The sequence below is a fragment of the Typopeltis vanoorti genome, chromosome 14 (assembly GCF_054136105.1).
Source record: "Typopeltis vanoorti isolate ZY-2024b chromosome 14, IOZ_Tvanoo_1.0, whole genome shotgun sequence".
NCBI lineage: Eukaryota > Metazoa > Arthropoda > Arachnida > Uropygi > Thelyphonidae > Typopeltis > Typopeltis vanoorti.
In genome coordinates, this window is record NC_143562.1 from 46,168,126 (window position 1) to 46,192,454 (window position 24,329).

A 24,329-nucleotide genomic window follows, 5' to 3' on the forward strand; every position below is an offset into this window, starting at 1 on the left:
TGTTCTTTATATAGAAGGGGGAATGACCTACCAACTCCTTGAGTGTTGATGCTAATTTCTTGGCTAGGTGATAATTTGGGTTGTTAATACCCTCAACTCCCGTGTGGGGACACCTGTAACCCCCATCGGGTGCGTTCCCTGGTGGCGGATCGGGGAATGCTCTTCATAGTATACTATGAAGGGTAGGAGGGAAATAAAATACCTCCCATGGACCAACAGGATAGCACTTCCCTCACAGGCCGGTCTGGGGACCTCTAAGGTGGCGGCCCCCCACCACCAGACTTGGGTGCTGAAGACTAATCCCCTGCTCACCTTAAAATTTCAACCATTAAAAGAAATAACAAAGAGATAGCCGATCTGCCTAAATGGTTAATGACAAAGTGAGGAAAAAGGTACATGAGATACAGAACATGGAACATTAAAAGTTTACATGGAAAAGAAAACGAATTAATAGATGAATTTAAAAAATCAAGATTGGATCTGCTAGCAGTCACAGAAACAAAAAAGAGATGTCAAGGTTGCCAGAAAATGAAAGATGGGCATATACTTTTCTATTCAGGGGTAAACCCAAGAGAATGGGGAAAACAAGGGGTAGCTTGCATAATTAAACCAGATCTCAAAGAATATATTACTAAATGACAACTAATAAACGAAAGGTTGTTGACAATCACTATAGATTTTAAATCAGACAACCAAGTATTCACTGTAATTGTTGCATATGGCCCAAACAATAATGCTAATAAAGAAATTAAAGATGAATTCTTTGAACTCTTACAAAAAACAATTGAAGTTCAAGGGCATATCATACTACCTAGGAGACCTTAATGGCTGGGTAGGGAATCAAGTAGATGAAGAAACGAAACAAGTGTTGGGATCACAAGGAGAAATAACCCAGAATAACAATGGAGAAAGAATAATAAATCTTTGCCTTACAAATAATTTAGTAACAGCGAATACTATGTTCAAGCATAAAGAAATCCATAAGTTGCCGACTTAACCGACCAACCTTTGCCAGCAAAGGTTGGTTGATTGGTAGAGCCTCTGCTACTAATGGCTCAGTTAAGTAAGTTTGGGTGCGGTTAGTAGTTGGAAGGGATCAATCGTTCGATGCTGTTGGCACAGTCTCCCTCGATGAGTCTTTGGATTCCCTGGAGGTGTCAAATAATAATAATAAAGTTTACCAGGGAAGAGCCCAATAGAAACGAAAAATCTATAATCGACTACCCAATCATAAGTAGATCGTACTGGAAGTATACAAAAAATGCAAGCATCTGCAGAGGTCCTGAAATAGGCAGTGACCACTACTTATTAGTATTGGAAACAATCCATAAAATAAGAGTTGAAAAATGTAGAAAAAGTAGCAAGGAAATAAATGTTAAGATAAAGAACTACAAACTAAAGAAAGAAGAAACAGCCATTGAGTATAAAAGTAAAATAGAAGAGAAGATGAAAGAAGTAGAAAAAGAGATATATGAAGACCAAGATGTAGAAAACCTATGGTACAGGTTCAAAACACTTCTAGAAACAAGCAAAGAAATTTGTGGTGTATCATTAAATAATAAACAGAAGAAACATAAAACACCCTGGTGGACTGAAGAACTAAAAGAAGAAATTAAAAAGAAAAAGCAATTATGGAAGAGATATATAACATCAAAAGCTGCAGGTTGATAGAGAACTATACAACAACCAAAGAAATAAAGTTAAAACCTTAGTGAAAGAAGAGAAAAGAAAATGCTGGGAAGACTTCGGACATACTTTAGAACAAAATTATAAAGGAAACCAAAAACTCTTCTATAATGTTTTAAGAAGAATGAGGTCAGAGAAAGAATGCCCCATAAAGTTTATCAAAAAAAAGGATGGAAAGTTACTCACAAATTCCAAAGACATCATGGAAAGACGGAAACAGTACTTTCAAGAATTATTGGAAGATGCAGGATACGGAAAAAATAGAACCCCAAGAGACACACAAGCAAAATAGAAGATCAGAGTGAAGAAATTCATGCAAATGAACTGTTAGCAGCAATAAATAAAATAAAACTGGGCAAATCAGCAGGCCATGACCAAATAACACCAGAAATGGCAAAGAATTTTTGAACGAAAGCAATAAAATTTCTTTTATACCTATTCAATGTCGTTTGGAAAAAAGAAAATTATTCCCAAAGACTGGGAAGTCGCTATAATAATCCCTATATTTAAGAAAGGAGACAACCGCAAATGTGAAAACCATAGAGGAATTTCGCTTTTAAGCATTCCAGGAAAATTATATACCCGTATTTTAGAAGCGAGGCTTAGGAATCAAATAGAAGATACACTGGATGAAATGCAATATGGCTTTCGAAAAAATAGAAGCACGCAGGATCTTATCTTCAGTCTTAGACAAATATCAGAGAAAACATTGGAATATGGAAAAGAATTACATTCATGTTTTATAGATTTTGAAAAGGCCTTTGACTGAGTTCCAAGACACTTAATATGGCAAACATTAAAGAAAAACAAGATACAAGATAACTTAATAGCAGCCATACAAAGCCTCTACAAAAGTAATAGAAATTATGTAAGAACCTGTAATAATAGATCAAAAGAATTTGAAACAAATGTAGGAGTGAGGCAAGGCTGTATCCTCAGCCCTCTTCTCTTCATCATAGTAATGGATGAAATTTTAAAGGCATGCCAAACAAAAACAAAAAAGTTCCACTTAGGATACAGGAAACTGAAAGAAACCAGGATTTCACACATGGCTTTTGCAGATGATGTAGTGATTCTAACAAATACAACTGAAGATCTGCAGTACAATATCAACACTTGGTATGAAGAAACAAAGAAAAGGAATATGACCATAAATATAAATAAAACTAAAACCATGATCATATCTAGAAACCAACAAAAACACATAATAAAAATAGAGAATCACCAACTGGAACAAGTCCACTCCTTCAAATACTTGGGATCATATATACAAGAAGATGGTAGACTAGACACAGAAATTAACAACAGAATAAGAGGGGGAACAACGATATTCTATGCAATGAAAGGCCCACTCCTAGATAAGAAAGAAGTCACCCAAAATACCAAAATGGCAGCGTACCGTTCAGTGTTTCTACCAACATTAACATACAGTTGTGAGTCTTGGTGTTTAACAACAGGAAACACAAATAAACTACAAACAATTGAAATGAAATATCTCAGGAAAGTGGCACAAAAAACAAGACTAGACCAAATAAGAAATCAAACCATAAGAGACAACCTTCAAGTTGCACCTCTAAATCAATTCATAACACAGGCCCAAATGAGATGGTTTGGACATCTTAATCAAATGGAAGAAAGAAGAATAGTAAAAACTGTATACGAAAGCCAGAAAATAGGAAAAAGAAACACAGGCAGACCCAGGAAAGGTTGGCAAAAGGAAATTAAAGAAAAATTGGAAAAGAAGGGAATTAACTGGAAAGAAGCAAAACAACAAACCTTGGACAGGACAGCATGAAAATCTCTTTGGCAAAATCTCGACGTTTAAAATAAAGAGATCATAAGAGATCATAGACGAAGAGGAAGAAGAAGAAGAATACCCTCAACTATAGGCCGAAGTGGAACGTTATGTTTGTGTACCTTGGGAATATCATATATTCTGGGAGAACAGACATAATGGAGTAATGTTTTTTTTTAACAATGTCTGATAGCCAAGAAATGAGAGACTTAAGTAATTTCAGTTTCTTTTCTTAATCCTGTTAGTCGGATTATAGTTCACAAGTTAATAAGTGCTGTTATCAGACTAGTTGATTCATCTGATAAATGCAAGTTGATCTGTTAAGGATGACTGTGGCTTTACCTTTATCTGATTTTGTTACAATTATCCTTTAATTGGCAACCATCCATACTGTTTTAATTTATATATACACTTATATGAGTAACTTTCTGTGAATCTCTCTAGCTTAATTTATTTTTGTAACCAAGTAGATAATAATTATAGGACTCTAACATTGATGTAGTATGGTTTGTTTGTTTTTTTTTCCCACCATAGGTCAGGCTAACAGTTTCAATGGTTGACAAAATCAATGTAACTTTAGCATACCATGTAGATTGTAGTGCAGCCTGTTTCTTTGTGTACTCCAAACGATGACTTTAATGTGAAGGTCGAAACATCGAGTGATTATTTTGGTTTATATTAAACTGAAGTTTTACTCTAACATGGTAGTTGTTTCCATAATGATGAATTCTGATCACCGTGTAACCATGAAGGAAAGGAACCTTTGGGAAATTAATTATGGTAAAGTTCACAACTCAACAACAAACTAAAATCGTACAATTTTATTTTGAAAATGAGCATTTGATTATTCTAATGCAAAAAAGCATATTGAAGCCATTTTAATGTCAATTAATTGGCCATCACATTCTCCAGATTTATCAGCTCCCAAATTCTTCCTATGGGATTACTTGAAGAAAAGGGTGTATGTGAACAAGTCCCAGACAATTCAACAGCTGAAGGAGAATATTCGTGCAGAAATTAGCACACTGCAGCCAGAAACATTAACAACTGCCATGGAACAGGTCGGAAAAAGGGCCTGTCTTCGTGAAGCTGAAAATGGAAGGCATATACATGACGTGGTTTTTCATAACTAATTTAAAAATTCTCCAGGCTCTGTATTTCAGTATAATATAACAAAAAATAATAATCAATAAATAAATAATAAAATTAAATTTAAAAAATAATTAATAAATAAAAAAGTTATTAAATGTTTAAATCCCTTTGTGATTTATGGGCTGCCCTGTATAAGATATCCTGAATGTCCCAATTAATTACTTTGAAATTGATTAATTACTGCTTATTAAACAAAATAAGAACAGCACTATATAATATCCAGGAGGAATGTAGTTATGAGCATGTGTGAAAGGCTGCTTAGTAGATGATATTCAATCAGAAATCTTGCATGAATATATTATTCTTGCTTTTATCCATTACCCAAAGAGAAGTTTGCATGCATAGTAACATCATAACTAGGCTATTTGAAGGCAGTATGAAGTATGAAGGCAGTTAACTTCAAATCATATAGCCCTTGTATCAGACTTTGCACAGCATGATTCCTTTTAGATATGAATTTCGTATAATTTATTTTCTAATTGGGCAAAAAAACAAACATGTAGAGAAAAAATCTCACAGTGGATACAATGCATAATTCAGATAGCCTGGTAAGATAGTTGCATTTTTTACATTAGAGTCCAGCAGGCCTCTCATATACCCATTTCTATAATAGAAATAAAATTGTAAGTGAGATTTCCTGAGTAATAGTAATACAGTAAAACCCCGTTTTTTCGTTTTCACAATTTACGTTTTCCTGCCATTTAAGTCATTTTCTGTTGGTTCCGTCTTAAGGCCTATTCTCACGATGTATTCTTTTCCCGCCATTAACAACTTGATGTGGACGTTATTTCCCGTGATTTGCGTTTTTTTTCTCGGTGGCAATACCGATTTTCGAATCGATTTCAGTGGAAATCTGCGCATTTCTGTTCTCAGGTGGTGTTGCTTTCGGCTGTAGTTTCGTTTCCGCCATCACAGTGACTTGCACACATGCAACAGCACTGAAGTGATGAGCGATATCGTGATTTTTCAATCACAGTACGAATTGATATTGCAGAATTTCTGCAACATAATTTAGCGTGTGAAAGTTGCAGTGGTGGATTATCCATGTTAGTAACATGGAGAAAAAAGACAAAATGTATTTCGGTAGAAGAGAAGATGGCAATTCTGCGATGTGTAAATTGGCATGCCGGAACACGTGTGCATTTAGCATAAGATCTTGGACTCTCCGTATCCACTTTAAACACGATAGTAAAAAAACAGGTCAAGCATTAAACTCAACGCAAAGCAATCTGGCGGTAAGTCAAAAAAAAAAAAAAAAAACGAAAAGTAAAAACAATCAACAATTAAAGATTTTTTTAAATAGATAAATATAAGTACATTGTAAATTCGTTTATTTTCAGTTATTAAATTTTGTAATCTAGTATGTAGACTCACATACTAGCAGTAAGTCATCTTTTAGCTTTTTTACATTTCCTGCTATTTGCACTTTTTTCCATCAGTCCCCTGAAAAGTGTAAAAAAGGGGTTTTACTGTATTTAAGTTTCAAGTAATATTTATATAAGCATATGAAATAAATTTAGTTTAATCCTTTATCCAAGTGTGTGCAAACAAAGTTTGCACCTGAAAGTATCTTCAGGATTGGGGTAAAGTGGTACAACATCGGGTGACTCCTTGCAAAGGTGGAGCAAGCTACCAACACTCCTATCTCAGTATCTCCCATAATGCACAACACATCTCCTTGCGGATATGTATAATGTTATGCATTAAGGGAAGGGCCACTACCCAGACTAGTTTCGACCTTTATCGAGGTCTCTTCAGTGGGAGCCAGGCCCAAGTGGAGATACCAAGGCAGAAGCATTAGCAAGGTCATCTCCTCCTATAGGAGCTGCCAAACGGTGTGCCACCTTTTTATTAAATTACTCTTGATTTAGAGAAAGATGTTGAAAGTTTATTTTTCACTTGGTCAGACTATAATAAATTTAGTTTAATCCTTTATCCAAGTGTGTGCAAACTAAGTTTGCACCTGAAAGTATCTTCAGGACTGGGGTAAAGTGGTACAACACCGGGCTACTCCTTGCAAAGCTGGAGCAAGCTACCAACACTCCTATCTCAGTATCTCCCATAATGCACAACATATCTCCCTGCAGATATGTATAATGTTATGCATTAAGGGAAGGGTCACTACCCAGACTAGTTTTGACCTTTATCGAGGTCTCTTCAGTGGAAGCCAGGTTCAAGTGGAGATACCAAGGCAGAAGCATTAGCAAGGTCATCTCCTCCTATATATAGGAGGAGATGACCTATATATAGGATAAAGGATTAAACTAAATTTATTATAGTTTGACCAAGTGAAAAATAAACTTTCAAGCATATGAAAAGTAGCTAAGAAAAACAGTGGAAGAGGAATATGAGAAAGAAAGAGAAACAAAATGGGTTCAGGCCAAATAAGGAGTTGTCAGCACCAAAGTCATAAGATTAAGAAAAAACAATTGAGAAATCACAGGATAACAAGGATCTCATCATAATAATCAATTTCTTCCTATGCAGGGATGTGCAATACCATGGCAGTACTACATAATCAAGTTTACGATATTACTGTCTGTTAATAAATTTTGTCCAAATTAGTTTATCACTTGTCAGCACTCCAAAATTGTCACATTTTATATTCCTGACTTCTAGGATACTTCTGAATGCATCAATCCAAATAAATCTTTGTTATTCTTCTGGGTCTTTTACAGCCATCAAATATTTATTTCACTAACCTGTCCTCTCCCATTTAAGATTAACCGTTTCACCTGAGATTAGCTCTGGTCACATATTTTTAAATGCAAACGATGTCGAGTTCCTTCCTAATATCTACATTTTAATTTTATGATTCTCCCATTGATGCCATCTCTTCATGCATCGTCATCAAATTCCAGATATTACCCTCGGGGGGGGGGTAAAGGATAATCATGACAGTACTATACAAAAAAGCTATACCATTACTAATTTCCAATCAACAATTTTCTTCCAAATTAACTGTTATCTGTCAAGACTTCAACATTCTCAGATCTGATCTTACAAGGGTGGTCTGAAAAGTTTTCAGCCTAACAATGAAAAAACAAATTTATAATTTCAAATTAATTTTATTTTTCAACCTAAAAGACTAATACATTTATTCCAGCGCCATTATCCCATCCCTGTAGTGGTTCTCAGTAAGATCTGCAAAACACCCCTCGACAGCTGCAATCATGTCTTGATTCAAAGAAAAAGACTGACTAGCAAGGAAGAATTTTTAGTTTTGGGGAGAGATAGAAGTCAGAGGGAACCAAATCTGGGGAATAGGGTGGATGTTCCAACAATTCATAGTGCAGATCCCTTAATTTTCCTATTGCCAAAACACCTTTGTGGGCAGGTGCATAGTCCTGATGAAAGATGATTTTTTCTTTCTGCAAACCGGGTCTTTTCTCACAAATTTTTTTGTCTAGTGTGGTTAAAAGATCGGAATAATATTCCCTGGTTATTATTTTACCCTTTTCAAGATAATTAATAAACAAAATGCCTTTAGTATCCCAAAACACTGATGTCGTAACCTTTCCTGCTTATGGAACCAACTGTCTTCTTTGGCACTGAACAACCGGCTTCTGTTCACTGTTTTGACTGTTTGGATTCTGGTGTGCAATGGTGAATCCAAGTCTAATCCATAGTAATAAATCGATGCACAAAATCAGTTTTATTCTTGTTAAAACGCTCCAAGCACTGTTCAGAGATTTTCACGCGAGTGTGTTTATGATCTGCTGTGAGCGAGCATGACACCCATCTTGCACAAAACTTTTTAGTTTGAAATTTTTCATGCAAAATATATCCTACACATTCTTTTGAAATGCTTATAGTCTAGGCAATTTCATGTACTTTGACTTGCCGGTCATCCAATACCATATCGTGCACTTGATCAATGATTTCTGATGTTACACTTTTTGGACGTCCTTCACGTGGATCATCTTCAAGGCTGGTATGGCCACGTTTAAACTCAGTGGCCCATTTCTTAATTGTCAAAAATGAAGGAGAAGAGTGCCCATAAACTTTTATGAACTTCGAATGAATTTATTTTGCCGTTAAACCTTCTTTTACAAAGAATTTTATAACCGCACGATACTCAATTTTATCCATTTCAAGGGATACAGATGACACGCTTGCTTCAGACAGCTGTATAAAACAAACTACTTGATAGAATGACTTGCAATTTCACATGGATGCTTATAACAGATGTACCAACTTAAAAAAAAACACAAAAAAACTTGCCGATAGTGTTGTCATCTATGTTCGAGGCCGAGAACTTTTCAGACCACCCTCGTATGTTTCTGTCTTTTAAGGCACTTTTTACTGTACCAATCCATCTTCTTGGTCATCCTATGGGCCTTTTTCTTGCCAACTTGGAAAGAACACTTGTTTTGCTAATCTTTCCTCTCCCATTCTGTTTAAGTGACCATACCACCTGAGATTAGCTCTGACAGATTCCTGAATGCTAACAATGGCAAGTTCTTTCTTAATATCCTCATTTTTAATGTGATACTGCCATTGATGCTATCTGTTCACTCCAGTAATCTTTCTCAGCTGGCTTCCTATCATACCAGCGTTACTAATTCTGTTGTCTCTTTCCATATTTAATTTACCATCTTCACTAAAAATTGTGCCTAAGTAATTGAAATATTTTACTTATTATATAGGTTCTCCATTCAGGATACAGTTAATGTTTTCAATGTTTCTGCCTACTTTCATTGTCTGTCTTTTTATTGCTGATTTTCATACAAAATTTATTACATGAAATTTGACGTTTTTGATGACTTTTTCTACTTTAAGCATGGGGTACATATATATGAGTATATTTCTACTTAAAATATGGGTATATATTCCTGACTGCATTCCTGTTGGAATGCAGTCAGGAGTATATACCCATCAAGAAGTTTTCTACTATTATGCTGACACTTCTTATTTCATTTAGCAATATTTCAAAGTAATTACTCCAAACATCTAGAATATTTTAGTTTTCATATCACCTTTATCATCTCTGACTACTTCTACAGTACTTTTTTTCTTGCATTTCTAATGGCCTTCAGAATATTTTGCCACCTTCCTGATATTTATTTTTTATATTCTTACCAGTCTTTCCATGACTTTTGTTTAACTAGTTTTACAGTGTGCTCTGCTTTCTTACATATCTCTGTATTCTTTAAGAGCACAAGCATTTACTTGTCCAAAACTTTCCATATACTGTCTTCTTTTCCTTGACTGTTTTTTTTATTTTTATTTTGAGTCCACCATGGAATTCTGATTTTGTTATCCTTAACAATTTCACCACATGTCCTCTGGCTGAATCAATCATTGTTTTCTTCAGGGTTTGCCACTGAATCTCATTGGTTTGGTTCTTCTTTCATACTCTTTCATTTTTTCTTCAATGATGTTTGTGTATTTGAGTCTACAGTTCACCTCTGAAAGCTGCTCAACTTCGATTCATTTTAAAACTTTCTTACACACTATTCTTTTTTATATGAAATTCAATTTTATCTTGCTTAAAACTAAATAGTGATCATTTCCTATTTCAAATACTCTGTATACTCTATCTCAGATCCATAAATTAACAAATTTCTTTCTTATTCCATATAAATTTATTTAGCTGACTTCCAACATATGACTTTGCTTACTCTTTTGTTTATTTTCATACTTAATTTGGTATATCTTTACTAAAAATTGCGCCTGAATTGCTGAAATATTTTACTTGTTTGATAGGTTCAGCTGAACGCAGCTGAAGTTTTTCATGTTACTCTGATTTTCATCGTTGTTTTTTTTTATTATTTATTATTTTTTTTATTGCTAAATGTTACATCAAAATTTCTCACAGTTATTCAATTCAGTTAAAGAATCCTGGACACTTGTATTGGATTTGTATAGGAGCAAAATTGATCTGAATGAAACAAAGAGCTAAGTTTTAATTACCTCCAGTTTTGATAGTAGGTTTTATGCTTACTTTGATCCATATAAATTCTCGTGGAAAGGCTTAGACGTTGGTTACACATTAAAATAAATTTGAATACACTTCCAATATTTCAGCAACGTCACGTTGCCATTATCACAGGAACTTAAATACAAGACACGTGCACACAAGTACAACACACAGTAAATGAGGAATGAAGCAAGAAGCTATTCTTTCTCCTAAAAGTCCTGATGGTGTCCCCTAGCAGGCACTGTTGGTATTCTTGGCCGATTGGACTGAAGGTCTTCTGATGTAGGTTTCCCAAATTTGGAGCAGTCTCATGCAACCAAATTTGTTGAGGTTTGGATTGTTTCTTAGGGTCTGAGGCTGATTCCATGAAAAGCCTTTCGTATTTGAATTTACTATGGTGTATTATTGTGGCTTTCTTCCACCATATTTTATGGTGGGTATCCAGTGCATGGTCTGCAAGACCAGAGTGGCTGTTGGTGAAAACGGATGTAGTCCTTGTGTTCTGAAATTCTGATATTAGCTGTCCTGCCTGTTTGGCCAAAGTAGGGCAGCTTACAACTGCAGGGGACTTGGTATACACCAGGTAGGTCTAGGGAGGAGGTTGGTCTTTAGTGGAGCGGATAAGGGATGCCAATTTTTTATAAGGTTTATAACAAGAAGTTAAGTCATGTTTTTTTAGGATTTTTGTAATTTTTTCTGCATAAACCACACCTCCCTTCACAACAAGATTATTGTTGTGAAGGGGGGGGGTTGTGGTTTATTGGTTTCAATATTTTTTTGGATTTTTTTTTTTTTGGGGGGGTGGTAGCCATTGGCTAAGAAAGTGTTGAGAATGTGGTTTAGTTCTGTGGTTAGGGCACTGTCATTGGAACAAATAAGTTTAGCCCTGTTGTGTAGTGTCTTAATGTGTTCTGACCTAAGCAAAACCACCAAAAACCAACATGCCCAATAAGGAAATTAAATCTCTGCAAGAATTAAAGAAAAACAAGGAAATAATAATCACCAAAGTGGATAAAGGGAACGCCACTGTATTACTTAACCAAAAGGATTACACAGGTAAGCTGAATGCTCTATTGTTAAATCGGGCTACTTACCTCCCAATCGAGTACAATCCCACCAACTCACAACTTAGAAAACTCCACAGGCTCCTTAAGAAGGTCACTTCTTGGCCTGCAGAAGTCACTAACAAATTAAAACCATTTAACTCCATACCCCCCCCCCCTCATATATATGGACTCCCAAAAATACATAAAGAAAATGTGCCATTACGTCCCATAGTGGATGGCATTGATTCCCCCACATACAAACTAGCTTAACATTTGGCCAAAGCCCTCACACATTATACTGGCAACACACCCTCACACACAAAAAACTCAGCCCACTTCAAAGCCAGCATAGAAAACCTTACACTCAAACACACTAACATAATGGTCAATTTTGATATCTCTTCCCTATTCACAAATGTCCAAGAATCCTTAGAGCTAATCCAAGCTAAATTTCCTCCCGATATCACAGTCCTATTTCAGTTCACAATGAACTCAGGCTACTCTGTTTAGCAAGGAAAATTCTACAAACAAATAGAGGAGACAGCCATGGGTTCTCACTCTCCCCACTCTTGGCCAACTTTTATATGGAGACTTTTGAAGAGAAAGCCTTAAACTCTGCCCCACAAAAACCAACCATATGGCTTCACTATGTTGATGATGGCCACATGGCTCCAATGCACTCCTCTCCTTCCTAACACACTTAAACGACCAACACCCCCAGAATCAAGTTCACCCTGGAAGAAGAAAAAAACAACTGCCTTCCTTTCTTAGACACACTAGTCACCTGCCAACCTGATGGAACCTTGGTTTTCTCAGTTTATAGACAACCCACCCATACAGGCAGATATATTCACCAACAACCTCCCCTCACAACAATATGGAGTCATTAAGACACTACACAACAGGGCTAAACTTATCTGTTCCAATGACAATGCCCTAACCATAGAACTAAACCACATTCTCAACACTTTCTTAGCCAAAGGCTACCCCCACCAAAAAAATCCAAACAAAATATTGAAACCAATAAACCACAACCCCCTCCTCCTCCCCTTCACAACAAGGATTACTCTAAATCCATCACCATTCCCTATATCAGAAGCACCTCAGAAAAAATTACAAAAATCCTAAAAAAACATGACTTAACTTCTTGTTACAGACCTTATAAAAAATTGGCATCCCTTATCTGCTCCACTAAAGACAACCCCCCCCCAAGACCTACCTGGTTTATACCAAGTCCCTTGGCAGTTACTTTGGCCAAACAGGCAGGATAACTAATATCAGAATTTCCGAACACAAGGACTACATCCGTTTTCAGCAACAGCCACTCTGGTCTTGTAGACCATGCGCTGGATACCCGCCATAGAATATGGTGGAAGAAAGCTACGATAATACACCGTAGTAAATTCAAATACGAAAGGCTATTCATGGAATCGGCCTCAGCCCTAAGAAACAATCCAAACCTCAACAAATTTGGTTGCATGAGACTGCCCCAAATTTGGGAAATCTACATCAGAAGACCTTCAGTCCAATCGGCCAAGAATACCAACAGTGCCTGCTTTAGGAGAAAGAATAGCTTCTTGCTTTGTTCCTCATTTGCTGTGTGTTGTGTTTGCGTGCACGTGTCTTGTATTTAAGTTCCTGTGATAATGGCAACGTAATTTGGCCGAAATATTGGAAGTGTATTAAAATTTATTTTAATGTATATTCTATTGTACGTTGTAATTTCCTTATTGCATGGTGATAAACTCATTTGCATGAAGCTGCTTGTTTTTCCCCCACGTGTTTCTCTTCCACAATATTTCTTAGCCTCTTCTGAAGCATGCTTTACATGAATTTTACCTGGAACATTTAACAAAGAAATTCCTCTGTAATCCTCACATTCAGTTTTATTTCCCTTTTCCTGGATGGGAATTATGAGAATTCTACCTCAACCATCTGGAAATTGACCTGATCAAGCGTTCTGAATTATACAAGGCAACCACTGTAAAACAAACTTCTATACCTCCATATTCTGAGGTATAGAAGGTAGAACATTTACTCCAGCTGCTTTCCACACTGCAGATTTTTGTTGGCTTTTACTACCTAAAGCACTGATATAGTATTCTTGAATATTTTCTACCACTGTTCTGTCACTACTTACTTAACAGTGCTTTAAAATGATTATTCTGGATATCCATAATAACTTTAGTTTCAGTTTTCATGTCACCTTTATCACCTGTGATTTCTTTTAGTGTATTCTTTCCTCAAGAATGGCTTCCAGATCATTTTTGCCATCTTCCTGTTAATTATGTTCTATATTCTTACCTAAGTCATCCAATATCTTTTGTTTAGCTAATTTTATCCATAGCTTAGTTCTCTTACATTTCCCCTGTATTCTCACTTGCAAGGTACTTTTGATATGCTTTCTTCTTTTCCAGGATTGTCTCTATCTTCTTGAATGCACTAGTTCTAATTTTTCTATCCTTGCAGACAACTTCCCCAACATGCCTTCTTGGGTGACTCGATCAGTGTTTTCTATAGAGTTTGCCACTGAGAATCCAAGATTTGTTTCTTTCTGTTTTCTTGAATATAGGATAGTTATTCCACAGTTCACTAGAAAGGTTGCTCAAAACTTTAATTCTTTTTAAAATATTTTTAATAAGATATTCATTTTTATCCTGTTTAAGTGATGATCATTCAACTTTCAAATACCCTGTATATTCTTGTATCCTGAAGTAGCATAAAAATGTCATTATCAATAATGATTTTTATTTTTTTTTTCAGTAAGAATTTTCTTATTTCTTGTATCTTCTTCTTTTCATGTGAATTTGTGCACATTTTATGTTGGAATATGGAATTAATGAGTTCACGTCCTCTGGCACTTAGCATTTAGTATGAGAGCTTTGCCCTTTTTTATCCAATTTTCCCAAAACATTTCCTTCATTCATGTCTCATCCTGCTGTTTAGATTTCCAACAGGGACCTACTTTTCATTTTCATCAGATGTCTTCTTTAATGACTTGAAAAATTCCTCTATTTCTTCTTTGAGAGAACTTTATTTGGAATCACAGGCACAAATAAGTTTTGCTGTCCAATTACTCTTTTTAAAATTTGTCCAGTGATGTTATCACTACCACTTCCTTTCTTTGATTACTGTTGCCAGAATATAACATACTATGTTTATTGTTTTGCAAAATCTTTTTTAGGCTTCCTTGTCTCAGTAACACTAATTACATATGTTCATAAAATATTTCTCTAGTTCTTCTGCCAGTTCAACTTCTTTTCCATTGACACTTCATACACCAGTGGTGCCCATTTTAAATACAGCTTATGTTGAGCAGCTGACTTTTCACTGTTCGCTCTAATTCCCTGACAAAAACAGCAGGACTTGTTTAAACAGATAATTCTCCATCCAGCATAAAATTTCACCATGTTGTTCCATCATGTTTGTTTCTGGTTTAAGTGAATAGAGAATATAATGATGGATAAGTCCTGATACTGAATGAACGAGGTTCATTCAGTATCCAGTGGATACCTATTAAGGGAATGCAGCACGTGAAGGCAAAGATTTGACATTAGGGCAAAAGCCCTAGTCAGTTCTTTGTATTCCTTAAATTATGTGAATGTCTTCTCCGAGTTATCTAGCTTTGATACTTATCAAATCCCAGGGATGGCACATGACAAGATGCCAAAAGAGATATGGTTCAAAATGCTACAATTACATACTGTTAATGGAGCGTTACACAGTCAGCAGTTAAAACTGAACAAAGTACAGTTCAAGGAAGATGGTATGAGCTTCTATTGTAAGGAAAGCATGCACCATCTCCACAGTTATTCATCACCTATATGATTCACATTGTGATAATAGCATTAAACCTGAGAGATTAACATATCAAAATGGATATGTTAATCTCAGCAGGTTTACTTTATGTAGAAGATGTTATACTCCTGAATAAAGTCACTGCAAATCTTCAAGTCTCTAACTAAACTGGATAACTGCTGTAACAAATTCAGTATTAAAATCAGGAATAAAAAGACAAAAATTAAGATCAAAGGAAGGAATATATAAAACACATCAAGTGCATTCTCAATTTACTGAACAAGCAAAATATTTCAGCTTTTAGGCACAGATTTTAATGCACATGGCAAATTAAATTTGGAAACAGAGTACAGAATAAAAAATAGAATTCAACTCATAATAAAGATGAAGATATTGGAAAGAACTTGATACTGTTACCATTCAAGAATGTGTAAGGAGGCTAACTAAAAATGGTATGGTCACTTAATCAGAATGGAAAAGGAAAAGTTAGTAAAACAGATGTTCCCTGACAGGATGGAAGGAAGAAGACAGTGGAAGACAAATATTTAGGCAGTAGATGTATCTCTTCATGAGGTGTGAGACAACATCCCTGATTATTGGAGGCCTAAACTGGCTTCAAAAAGTTCTATGTCAAGAATGTAAAAAAATAAATGAAAACATATAAAAACATATATAAAATTAACAAACATAAACCTTAGTCCACCCATGGTATAAATGTATACTATAGGTTTACAGAAGCCTTTCGTGGGCAGGAGTGCCTTAGAAGACAAACATAAGATCTAACAATATTAGACTTGATAAATAATTTATTACTTCAGAAGAAAATTGTCAGCAGGAAGCTATTAATAATGCACATTTAACTATGTAGTACTGTCATATTATCCAGTACATTTCTGGAAGGCACATATCAGGAACTGAATTTCTTGAATGGTCTAGTAGGTGATGATGTATAATATAATGTATGTTTTTTTCCAATTTAAAAATGAGAAATTGTAGAATAAACTCATTTGAGCTTGAAGTTCCACAGAAGGTTATTATAGAAAGGAAGAAGTTCAGAAATTTCAAAATCATTAGAGATGGCAGATGATAAAAAAAAAAGCTGGTTCTTATTTGAGAGCTAAATAGCACATTAGGAAATGTGAAGAAGCCTGTTGAGTAAATTTATATGAACAAGAGAAAAATTAGCCACAATCCTATATTAGTATTTGAAAGTTTGTTCACTTGGTTATAAATAAAATTAACGCTGCCAAGAAATTATATTCTTGATTAATCCTTTATTCAAGTGTAAGCAAAGTTTGCATGTAATATCTTCACGAACAGGCTACTTGTATATAGAGCAGGCCTGTACAACATACGGCCCGCATATGGCCCACAATGCTATTTATTTTGGTCCGTCTACCTGATTGAATTATTTAATCATACGGGGAAATATGAAATTAGACGATTTTTTCCTAGCGTTGAATTAAATTTTTAATAAGACTCTGCATGTTTACGTTCATGCGATTAATGTCACAATCATGTTTCTTTCAACTCAACAATAAATTGCATTTGGAGTTATTCCCACTGTCGTATTTAATAACAAATTATTACAATCGCTTCGAGATTTTGTTAGTGCTAGTGTCACTGCAAGGAAATTCAAAGTTACATCTCCATGATAATGACTTGATGTCTACAAATGAGAACGAATCGTATTATACAAAGTTGGCCGTGCCTTGAATGGCTTTAGCAGTATGGTGGTTGGTTGTAGCTGGAGCAATACATTACATAACAGTTATCATAACCTACATTATTGTAAGTTTTTCATCATTAGTTTTTTGTAATTAATATTGTCAATCTCGACACAATGAGCTTAAGTAAAAAGCGTAAAATAGATTCGGAACATCAAGCATTTAACCCTGAGTGGACAAACAAATATTTTTTTACATTGTTTAAGGACAAAATAGCGTGCATTGTTTGCTGGGAATCTATCGCTATGCCAAAAGAGTACAATCTGAGATGTCATTTTGAATCGAAACATCCTAACCTTGGCAAGTTGGATGCAAGTGAAAAGCAAATAAAAGCAGCAAAGTTATTGAAAGTCCTTAGCGGTGAGCAACAAGCCTTTAAAAAAGTGACATCTGCAAATGAAGTTGCAGCGTTCTTCTTTAAGTGATATCAATTTAGAGGCCACATTAAGAACGACCACTTCAAATATGACCCCAAACTTTGATAAAATAGTGGTAACAAAGAAATGCAATGTGTCACATTGTGACATTCAGAATGTCACAATGTGATATTCAGTCACTGATATTTCACTGAGAATAAGTGTGATATTTTCAGTGAAATTATTAGTAAACTTTGAGTTTATGTTTAAGTGGTTTTTATTGAGAAATTTTGCATCTATATCTGTTTTGAAATAATTTTGATTATAATTTTAATTGTAACTCTCTAAAAAATTTAAATATGCATATTAATTAGTATTTACTGTAGACCTACTAACAAATTTACTTAAGTTTAGCTGCAGTGGACTAGTGTAAGATTCTAGGTCTGAAGTGGTCAGGTGGTCCAAGTTGGGTTTGGCCCTCCAAGACAATCAAGTTGTGCAGGCCTGATATAGAGGATGATGATTGCACATTAATTGCCTTAGTATCTCACAATGAAAAGCACATTACACATTTTTGTATGTATAATGCCATGCATTATGGGGATGGCCACAACTCAGATCAATTTCAACCTTTATTGAGATCTCATCAGTGGGAGCCAGACCCAGAAGAGATACCAAGGTTAGCTCAGAAAACTGAACTCTTTACTAGATGAAGTTGTAAGCCTCGATGGAGACACTACAGAAAAACTTAAGTTATTTTGCTAGAACCCCGAGGTTTTATGGTTTACCCAAGATGCACAAGAAGGACATTTCTTTCTATTAACATCTTTAGTGGATGGACTGGGTCCTTGGCTTTAATCCCTTCATCTGAATAGCGGTTGTGAGTGGAAGGTGTGTGTGTGGGGGGGGGGTTACTCTGTCCTCTCCTTGTAAGCTTTTAACAGTTGCTGGTGTTGTATTTGCTAGACTTGATTTTGGTCTTCTGTATTTTGAGAAGTCTTGAGGGCTGTAGTTAGCAGCTTGATGAATTAATTTGTTGGGATGGTTGTCAGTAGTTGTAAAAAAACTTTTGAGCAATGATTTTTAGAAAGGATTGCATATCTGGTAACTGTGCATTGCAATGCGAGTGATGGTTAATGACAAACCAGGGGGCACTGAATACCGATATCAGGCATTTATTTTGTATTGTTTGTAGCCTGTTGATGTACCTTTCAGAGGTTTGGTCCAAGGCTGGTGCAGCATAGGTTAGCAGAGGTCTTATCACTGTTTTGTAGAGCAGAACCTTGTTCTGCTCTACAAAAGATGTTTAGGTGACTATTTCAGTTGGGATAAAAGCAAAGTGTCAATCAAGGACTGACTGGAAGATTTCTCTAAAGAATATTTCCTAATATCTACTCTATGGTCCTTTGTGGACTATGAGATGAAGAAGAGTTGCACAATAATTTGGTTGGTTTTTATGGTGATGAAATCAATGTGCATCCTGAAGTGCAGGTCTTTATCTGGTTGTGCTGCTATGTATTTTGTGGAGGTTTTCCAGGGTATAGGTTTTTCAAATGTGTACATCTTCTATATCAGGTTTGCTTGTTGTCTAGTGAAGAGGACTGCAGAGCTTTTTACTAGGCTGATGGAGATTCATCACTTGCCAAACCACTTTTTGAGTTCACTGGCTGCAATCTGGAGTTTCTTAGTGACTATGAACTAAATGATCTAGATATGATATCATCGGCATAGACAGCAGTGATGGTTAGGAGCCATGTAGATGGAGAAAAGCAAGTTGAGCAGGGAGCCTTGGGGAACTCCAGCTGTGATTCTTCTTTCTGTGAATCTCATTCTGTTTATTTTTATCCTGAATTTGCAGTTGCTGAAATAACATTTGAAGAGCAGGATGAGGATATTGGAATTTGGCTTGGAATAGTTTATGAATTAGACCATGGTGCCAGATCTTGTCAAATGCTTTGGCCAAGTCCAAGAAAATCACACAGGAGTGTTGTTGCCATTCGAATCCTTGGTTGATGTGTTCAACAATTCTAAAGAAAAGTCACTCTTTTATAAAGAACAGCTTTGATAAAGAATCTCTCTCTTCACAAATATTTCTCTTCAGGATATACTATCTACTTTCAGAAGCATTTTCACAAGATACAGTGAAACTATTTGACTTTGTTATGCACTCTAGATATTTTACTAAATAAAGAATAAAGTTTATATTCAAGTTGAAGGAATCGCAATAGAAAATCCATTCTCCTACAGTTGCTTTTATTTAGAACATTCAGAAGACATCCTTTTCTTGTTCATGAATCCTCAGCCTTCATTTTGGGTTCATTATATAGACAATGTTTTTGCTCTCTGGCCCCATAATAAAGACATATTACTACTTTTTTTTTGTACTGGATATAAACAACCAACATCCACGAATGAAATTTGCTATGGAAATGGGAAAAAACAACAAACTGCCCTTTTTAGATATTCTACTCCTTCATTCACCATCAGGTGAATTAATTACTTCCATTTATCAAAAGCCTATTTTCACAGGACGTTACATGCAACAGCAATCAGCTCACTGCCCATCACAGAAGACTGGAATTATAAAAATTTTATTGCGATGTGATCATACTATTTGTTCTAAACCTCAACTATTACAGCAGAAACTCTTAAACATCAAATGATATATGAAACTCTATGAAACTCAAGACCATGCAACAGCTTTTTAATTTCTATAATCCTAGTTCAAATAAAAAAGAAACAGTATGTCGAGATTCAATTCCTTACATTTCTAGATCCCAAAACCCATTTTCAGAATTCTTAAGAAATACAATTTAGTGACTACTTTTCTGCCTATCAACAAATTATCAGCATGGTTTCCACCTTCAGATAACTGGTCTTCTCTAGCTCTTCCTGGTTCTACCAAGTTCTTGTGATTGTCATCATTCTTACTTTATGCTTGGTATTCAGATCACTGGCGATTATTACTGTTTTTCCTGAGTTTATTATCTACTTTAGATCAGCATCAAGAAACTTTTTTGTTTGGAGGGTTATATGCAGAGAATCAGACCATCAGGCTGATTGAGTTTGCCATATGAATTTCTGCCATGGTGATTTCAAGGTTCTTAGTGATTTAATTATGGATTAAGCCTTGTATGATGAATATGGCAGTGCTCCTGCACCCGTCATTGAGTCTGTCCTTGTGATAGGGGATGCAGTTCCTGATTCTTGGTTCGTCACCTGGGAGATATGAGTTTCATTGATAATGTCTGCTTGAATATCTGTGACAAATTCCTGTAGTTGTAATATTTTGTTGTTCAAGCCATTTGTGTTCCAGCTGACAATCTGTAGTGAGATGCATCTTCTGTTGTGGTTACCACTGAGAAGTGCAGAGAACATTGTCTGAGTATGTTTCAGAATGACTTCTTTCACTTCTTACGGGGGGGAGTCTACCAGCATTTCTCCAATGATGGCTGCCACACTTGTGGTGTTAAGCTTGCTTACATATTAGATGCTGGGTTGTGTTGATCTTGGAAGTTGCTTCGTGTAAATCTTCTTAGTTGGAGGTTCTGAAGGGATTGCAGCTTGACAGAGCTGTAGTTTCCAGTGGTGGATCATTTGCTGAGTGATTCATATTATGCGAGTTGAGATCTCTGGTTAAGTGGGATATGTGAGCAGTCTCTGTATTAGTGGAATGTATGCCCCAACCACTGTCACATTTTTCTGGCTGCATTCTTGATTTTTTGCAGGAGGCAGTTGTGTATTTGTATCTGCATTTCATGCAATGATAATCCACCTTGCATCAACGTTGGGCGTGGTTTTTATAACTAGATCAGAGACTGTTTGGAGATCACATGTATGCTGAAGCCCATTGCTCATTTCTAGTAATACTGAAAGATATGAAGTTTTATTTGCCTTGTACATGCACCTGACTCTGATTGGGTTGAAGCCTCTGTTTTGAAGATCAGCTGAGGTTTCTTCTGTAAAAAACTGACAGTTATTCTTTAGAGTACAACTTTGAGATTTTTTTTTACTATTAAGTGTGAAGATACCAAGGTTGAAGCAATGCAGAAGTCATATTTTCAATATACAAGCAGTGAAAAGTGTAACATCTTATTATTAAAATACTCTAGATTTAGAAGTACATTTTGGAATTTTTTTTCACTTGGTTATAAATGAAATCAAAGATGCCAAGAAATTATATTCTTGTTAATCCTTTATCCAAGTGTGAGGAAAAAAGCTTGCACATGAAGTATCTTCACGACTAGGCTACTTGTAGTCAGTAGCCCACAATGAGTGAGCCAAGTGCTCAATAATATTTCTTAATCCAGAAATTTTGTTGCATATCTGACAAATGGATAAAGGACCACAGGTCCAATCAATCCATCTTGTTAGAACAGTTAACCTTGGTATCTCATCTGGATGTGGCTCCCACTGATCCTTGTGAATAAAGATTCTGCTCAGTGGCAAGTTTTTGCCTGCCACCGAGTGGTGATACCAGTGAGTTTGTCCTGTAATGATTCCAGTCAGGAATGATGAGTTTAGTAGTGACCCCCCTTTAAGGTCACTCAGTGAAATTTTGAGTGATCTTGACGATCACTCAGATTTTGGAGAGAAGTACCCCTCACACCTTTACTGAGGTCCTTATCATAATGCATAGTATTATACACACCCAAAAGCATGTGTGTGTTTTGCATTATGGGATACTAAGACAATTAATGTGAAGTCATCAGCTTCTATATACATATACAAGCAGCTTAGTCATTAATATAATTTCTTGGCATCTTTAATAATTTCTTCTATATTAGTAGTATACAAAACAGTGCTCAAACTAGTTTGAACATATTGATCTAAGAATTTGACTGGGGGGGGGGGGGGGATATTGTCAAATATCATGACAGTGGCAGAACCACAAAAAATGAGATATCAAAAAAGGACTTGGCATTAGTAATATTTATGAAGAACTAATCTAAGATATAAGGTTACTTAAATAAAATAGCAGATGAAAGATTAGCAAAAGAATATTTGTGAAGAAAAGACCTAGTAGCAATAATTGAGAGCTTTTCTAAAGCTCTCAATTAAGAGAGCTTTAGAAAACTAAAATCATGGACTAATTTGGAAAAACATTGTTAACTGGAAACTAGTCATGAAATATTAATTGTATTAGGCTATTATAGTACCTGATACACCTCACAATCTCATACACCAAGAAAATGATTGTATGTTCTCTCCCTCTATATATATATATAGATAGATAAATAAATAAATATATACATTAATCCTACTCCTATGAGAATACATATCCTAATACAAATTACTGCAATGGGTTTGGCCTGACTCTGGAAAAAAAAAAAAAAGGAGAAACATTGAATTTTTTTGAATAGTTGAACATCATTGTCTTTGGAGGAACATTCTGAGTGGAAGGCTGATCCAGAGGAAAGAGATTAATGGAGTAAAACAGAAAATGCTTGGCAAATCAAAGGTTAAGGTCTCATTGCAACAGACTTTTTTTCTATATCTAAAAATATTTAAATATTTTGCGATTATATGTGACCAATTTCTTAAAAATTGTTTTAAAAAAACTTGTGCATATAAGAAACTTTGCATAACAAATATATATATATATATATATATATATGTATATTATAAAAGAAAAACGATACCCTAGAAATAGCGCCTTTTAACTTCCAATCATGGCGTCCATAAAGATTGGTAAAAATTCTATCTTCATCTTTTAATGGTCCAAATTTTGTCTGTTAGAACACAGAATCAAATCAATAAAAAAAAAGACTCCTCAGTTGCATATTAAACTCAAAAACAGAACTATGAAAAACTTAAATTAAGAAAACTGAATGAATGAAAATGATTTCAAATTAAATAACAAAAGGAAAATTATTTTTTGGTAATGGTAAGCACACTGCCATTTTTATTATTTTTCCAATGAAGGTTTTGAATTCTAGTTTTAAGAAAAACTTGTGCCATAGTTCTATACAACACATATACGAAAACATAAGGTAAAAGTATTATTTATTAAATATACTGCCGGCTAGTTAAGATATCCGCTCTCCAGCCAAAAGGCTGCAGGTTTGAATCCCACTGTGGGCATGGATGTTTGTAATGGTCTGTGAAAATGGTAGTGGTGGTAGATGCCATTGGTGTAGTTGCAGTTCGTTGTAATTGGTGGATTGAGTGGTAGAGACAGAGAATTGTAAAGTCTTCCATAGTTTCACATAATAATAATAATATATTTCAGTCTGAAACTAACAGACCATCATCAGTGGCTTGAAACAGTTGTTACAATGTAGAATGCAAACAACTGATTTAATCGAAATAGAATGAGCCGCGTGATGTTAAATCGTCAATAGCATTATGCTTTCACTGAAGAAAAGGTTAATCGTAAAAGTGTAAAATAAATTGCATATATAATCATCAGATCAGCCATTGCCGATCCACTGCTGGATGGTCTTTCCCAGATTATTCCAAAACTGTTTGTCCGTGGCTCTCCTTTCCCATGTCACTCCTGCAAATCTGATATCAATTCACCATGATTTAGGTAGGCATCATGGTCATTTTTCCTCTCATCGAATCCAATCCAGTACTGTTTTTTGTCAATTGTTGATCTAGTCTTTCAGCAATATCCCCAGCCCATTGCCCACTTCAGATGTTTCACCCTTCCTATGATGTCAGAGACTTTGGCTTGATTTCTTATCCACATATTCCTTTTGTGATCCAGTCTTGTGATACCAAGCATACTTCTTTCCATACTAAATTGTGCTATTCTTAATTTTTGAATTTCCATTGCATTTAGTATCCATGTTTCATAGCAATACGTCAATATAGGAAGAATACATTGGTTTAATTTCATCA

The 24,329-nt window shown here is 35.3% G+C and overlaps 1 protein-coding gene across 1 annotated transcript in view; it reads right to left on the reverse strand.

Moving 5' to 3' along the window:
• Positions 1–24,329, reverse strand: part of LOC150099421 (NADH dehydrogenase [ubiquinone] flavoprotein 1, mitochondrial-like) — a 242,170-nt gene that overhangs the window by 173,964 nt on the left and 43,877 nt on the right. Inside the window, exon 3 of the mRNA XM_090404424.1 lies at positions 23,126–23,215. Coding sequence (XP_090260550.1) covers positions 23,126–23,215 — 90 coding nt within the window. The remainder of the gene's footprint in view (positions 1–23,125; positions 23,216–24,329) is intronic.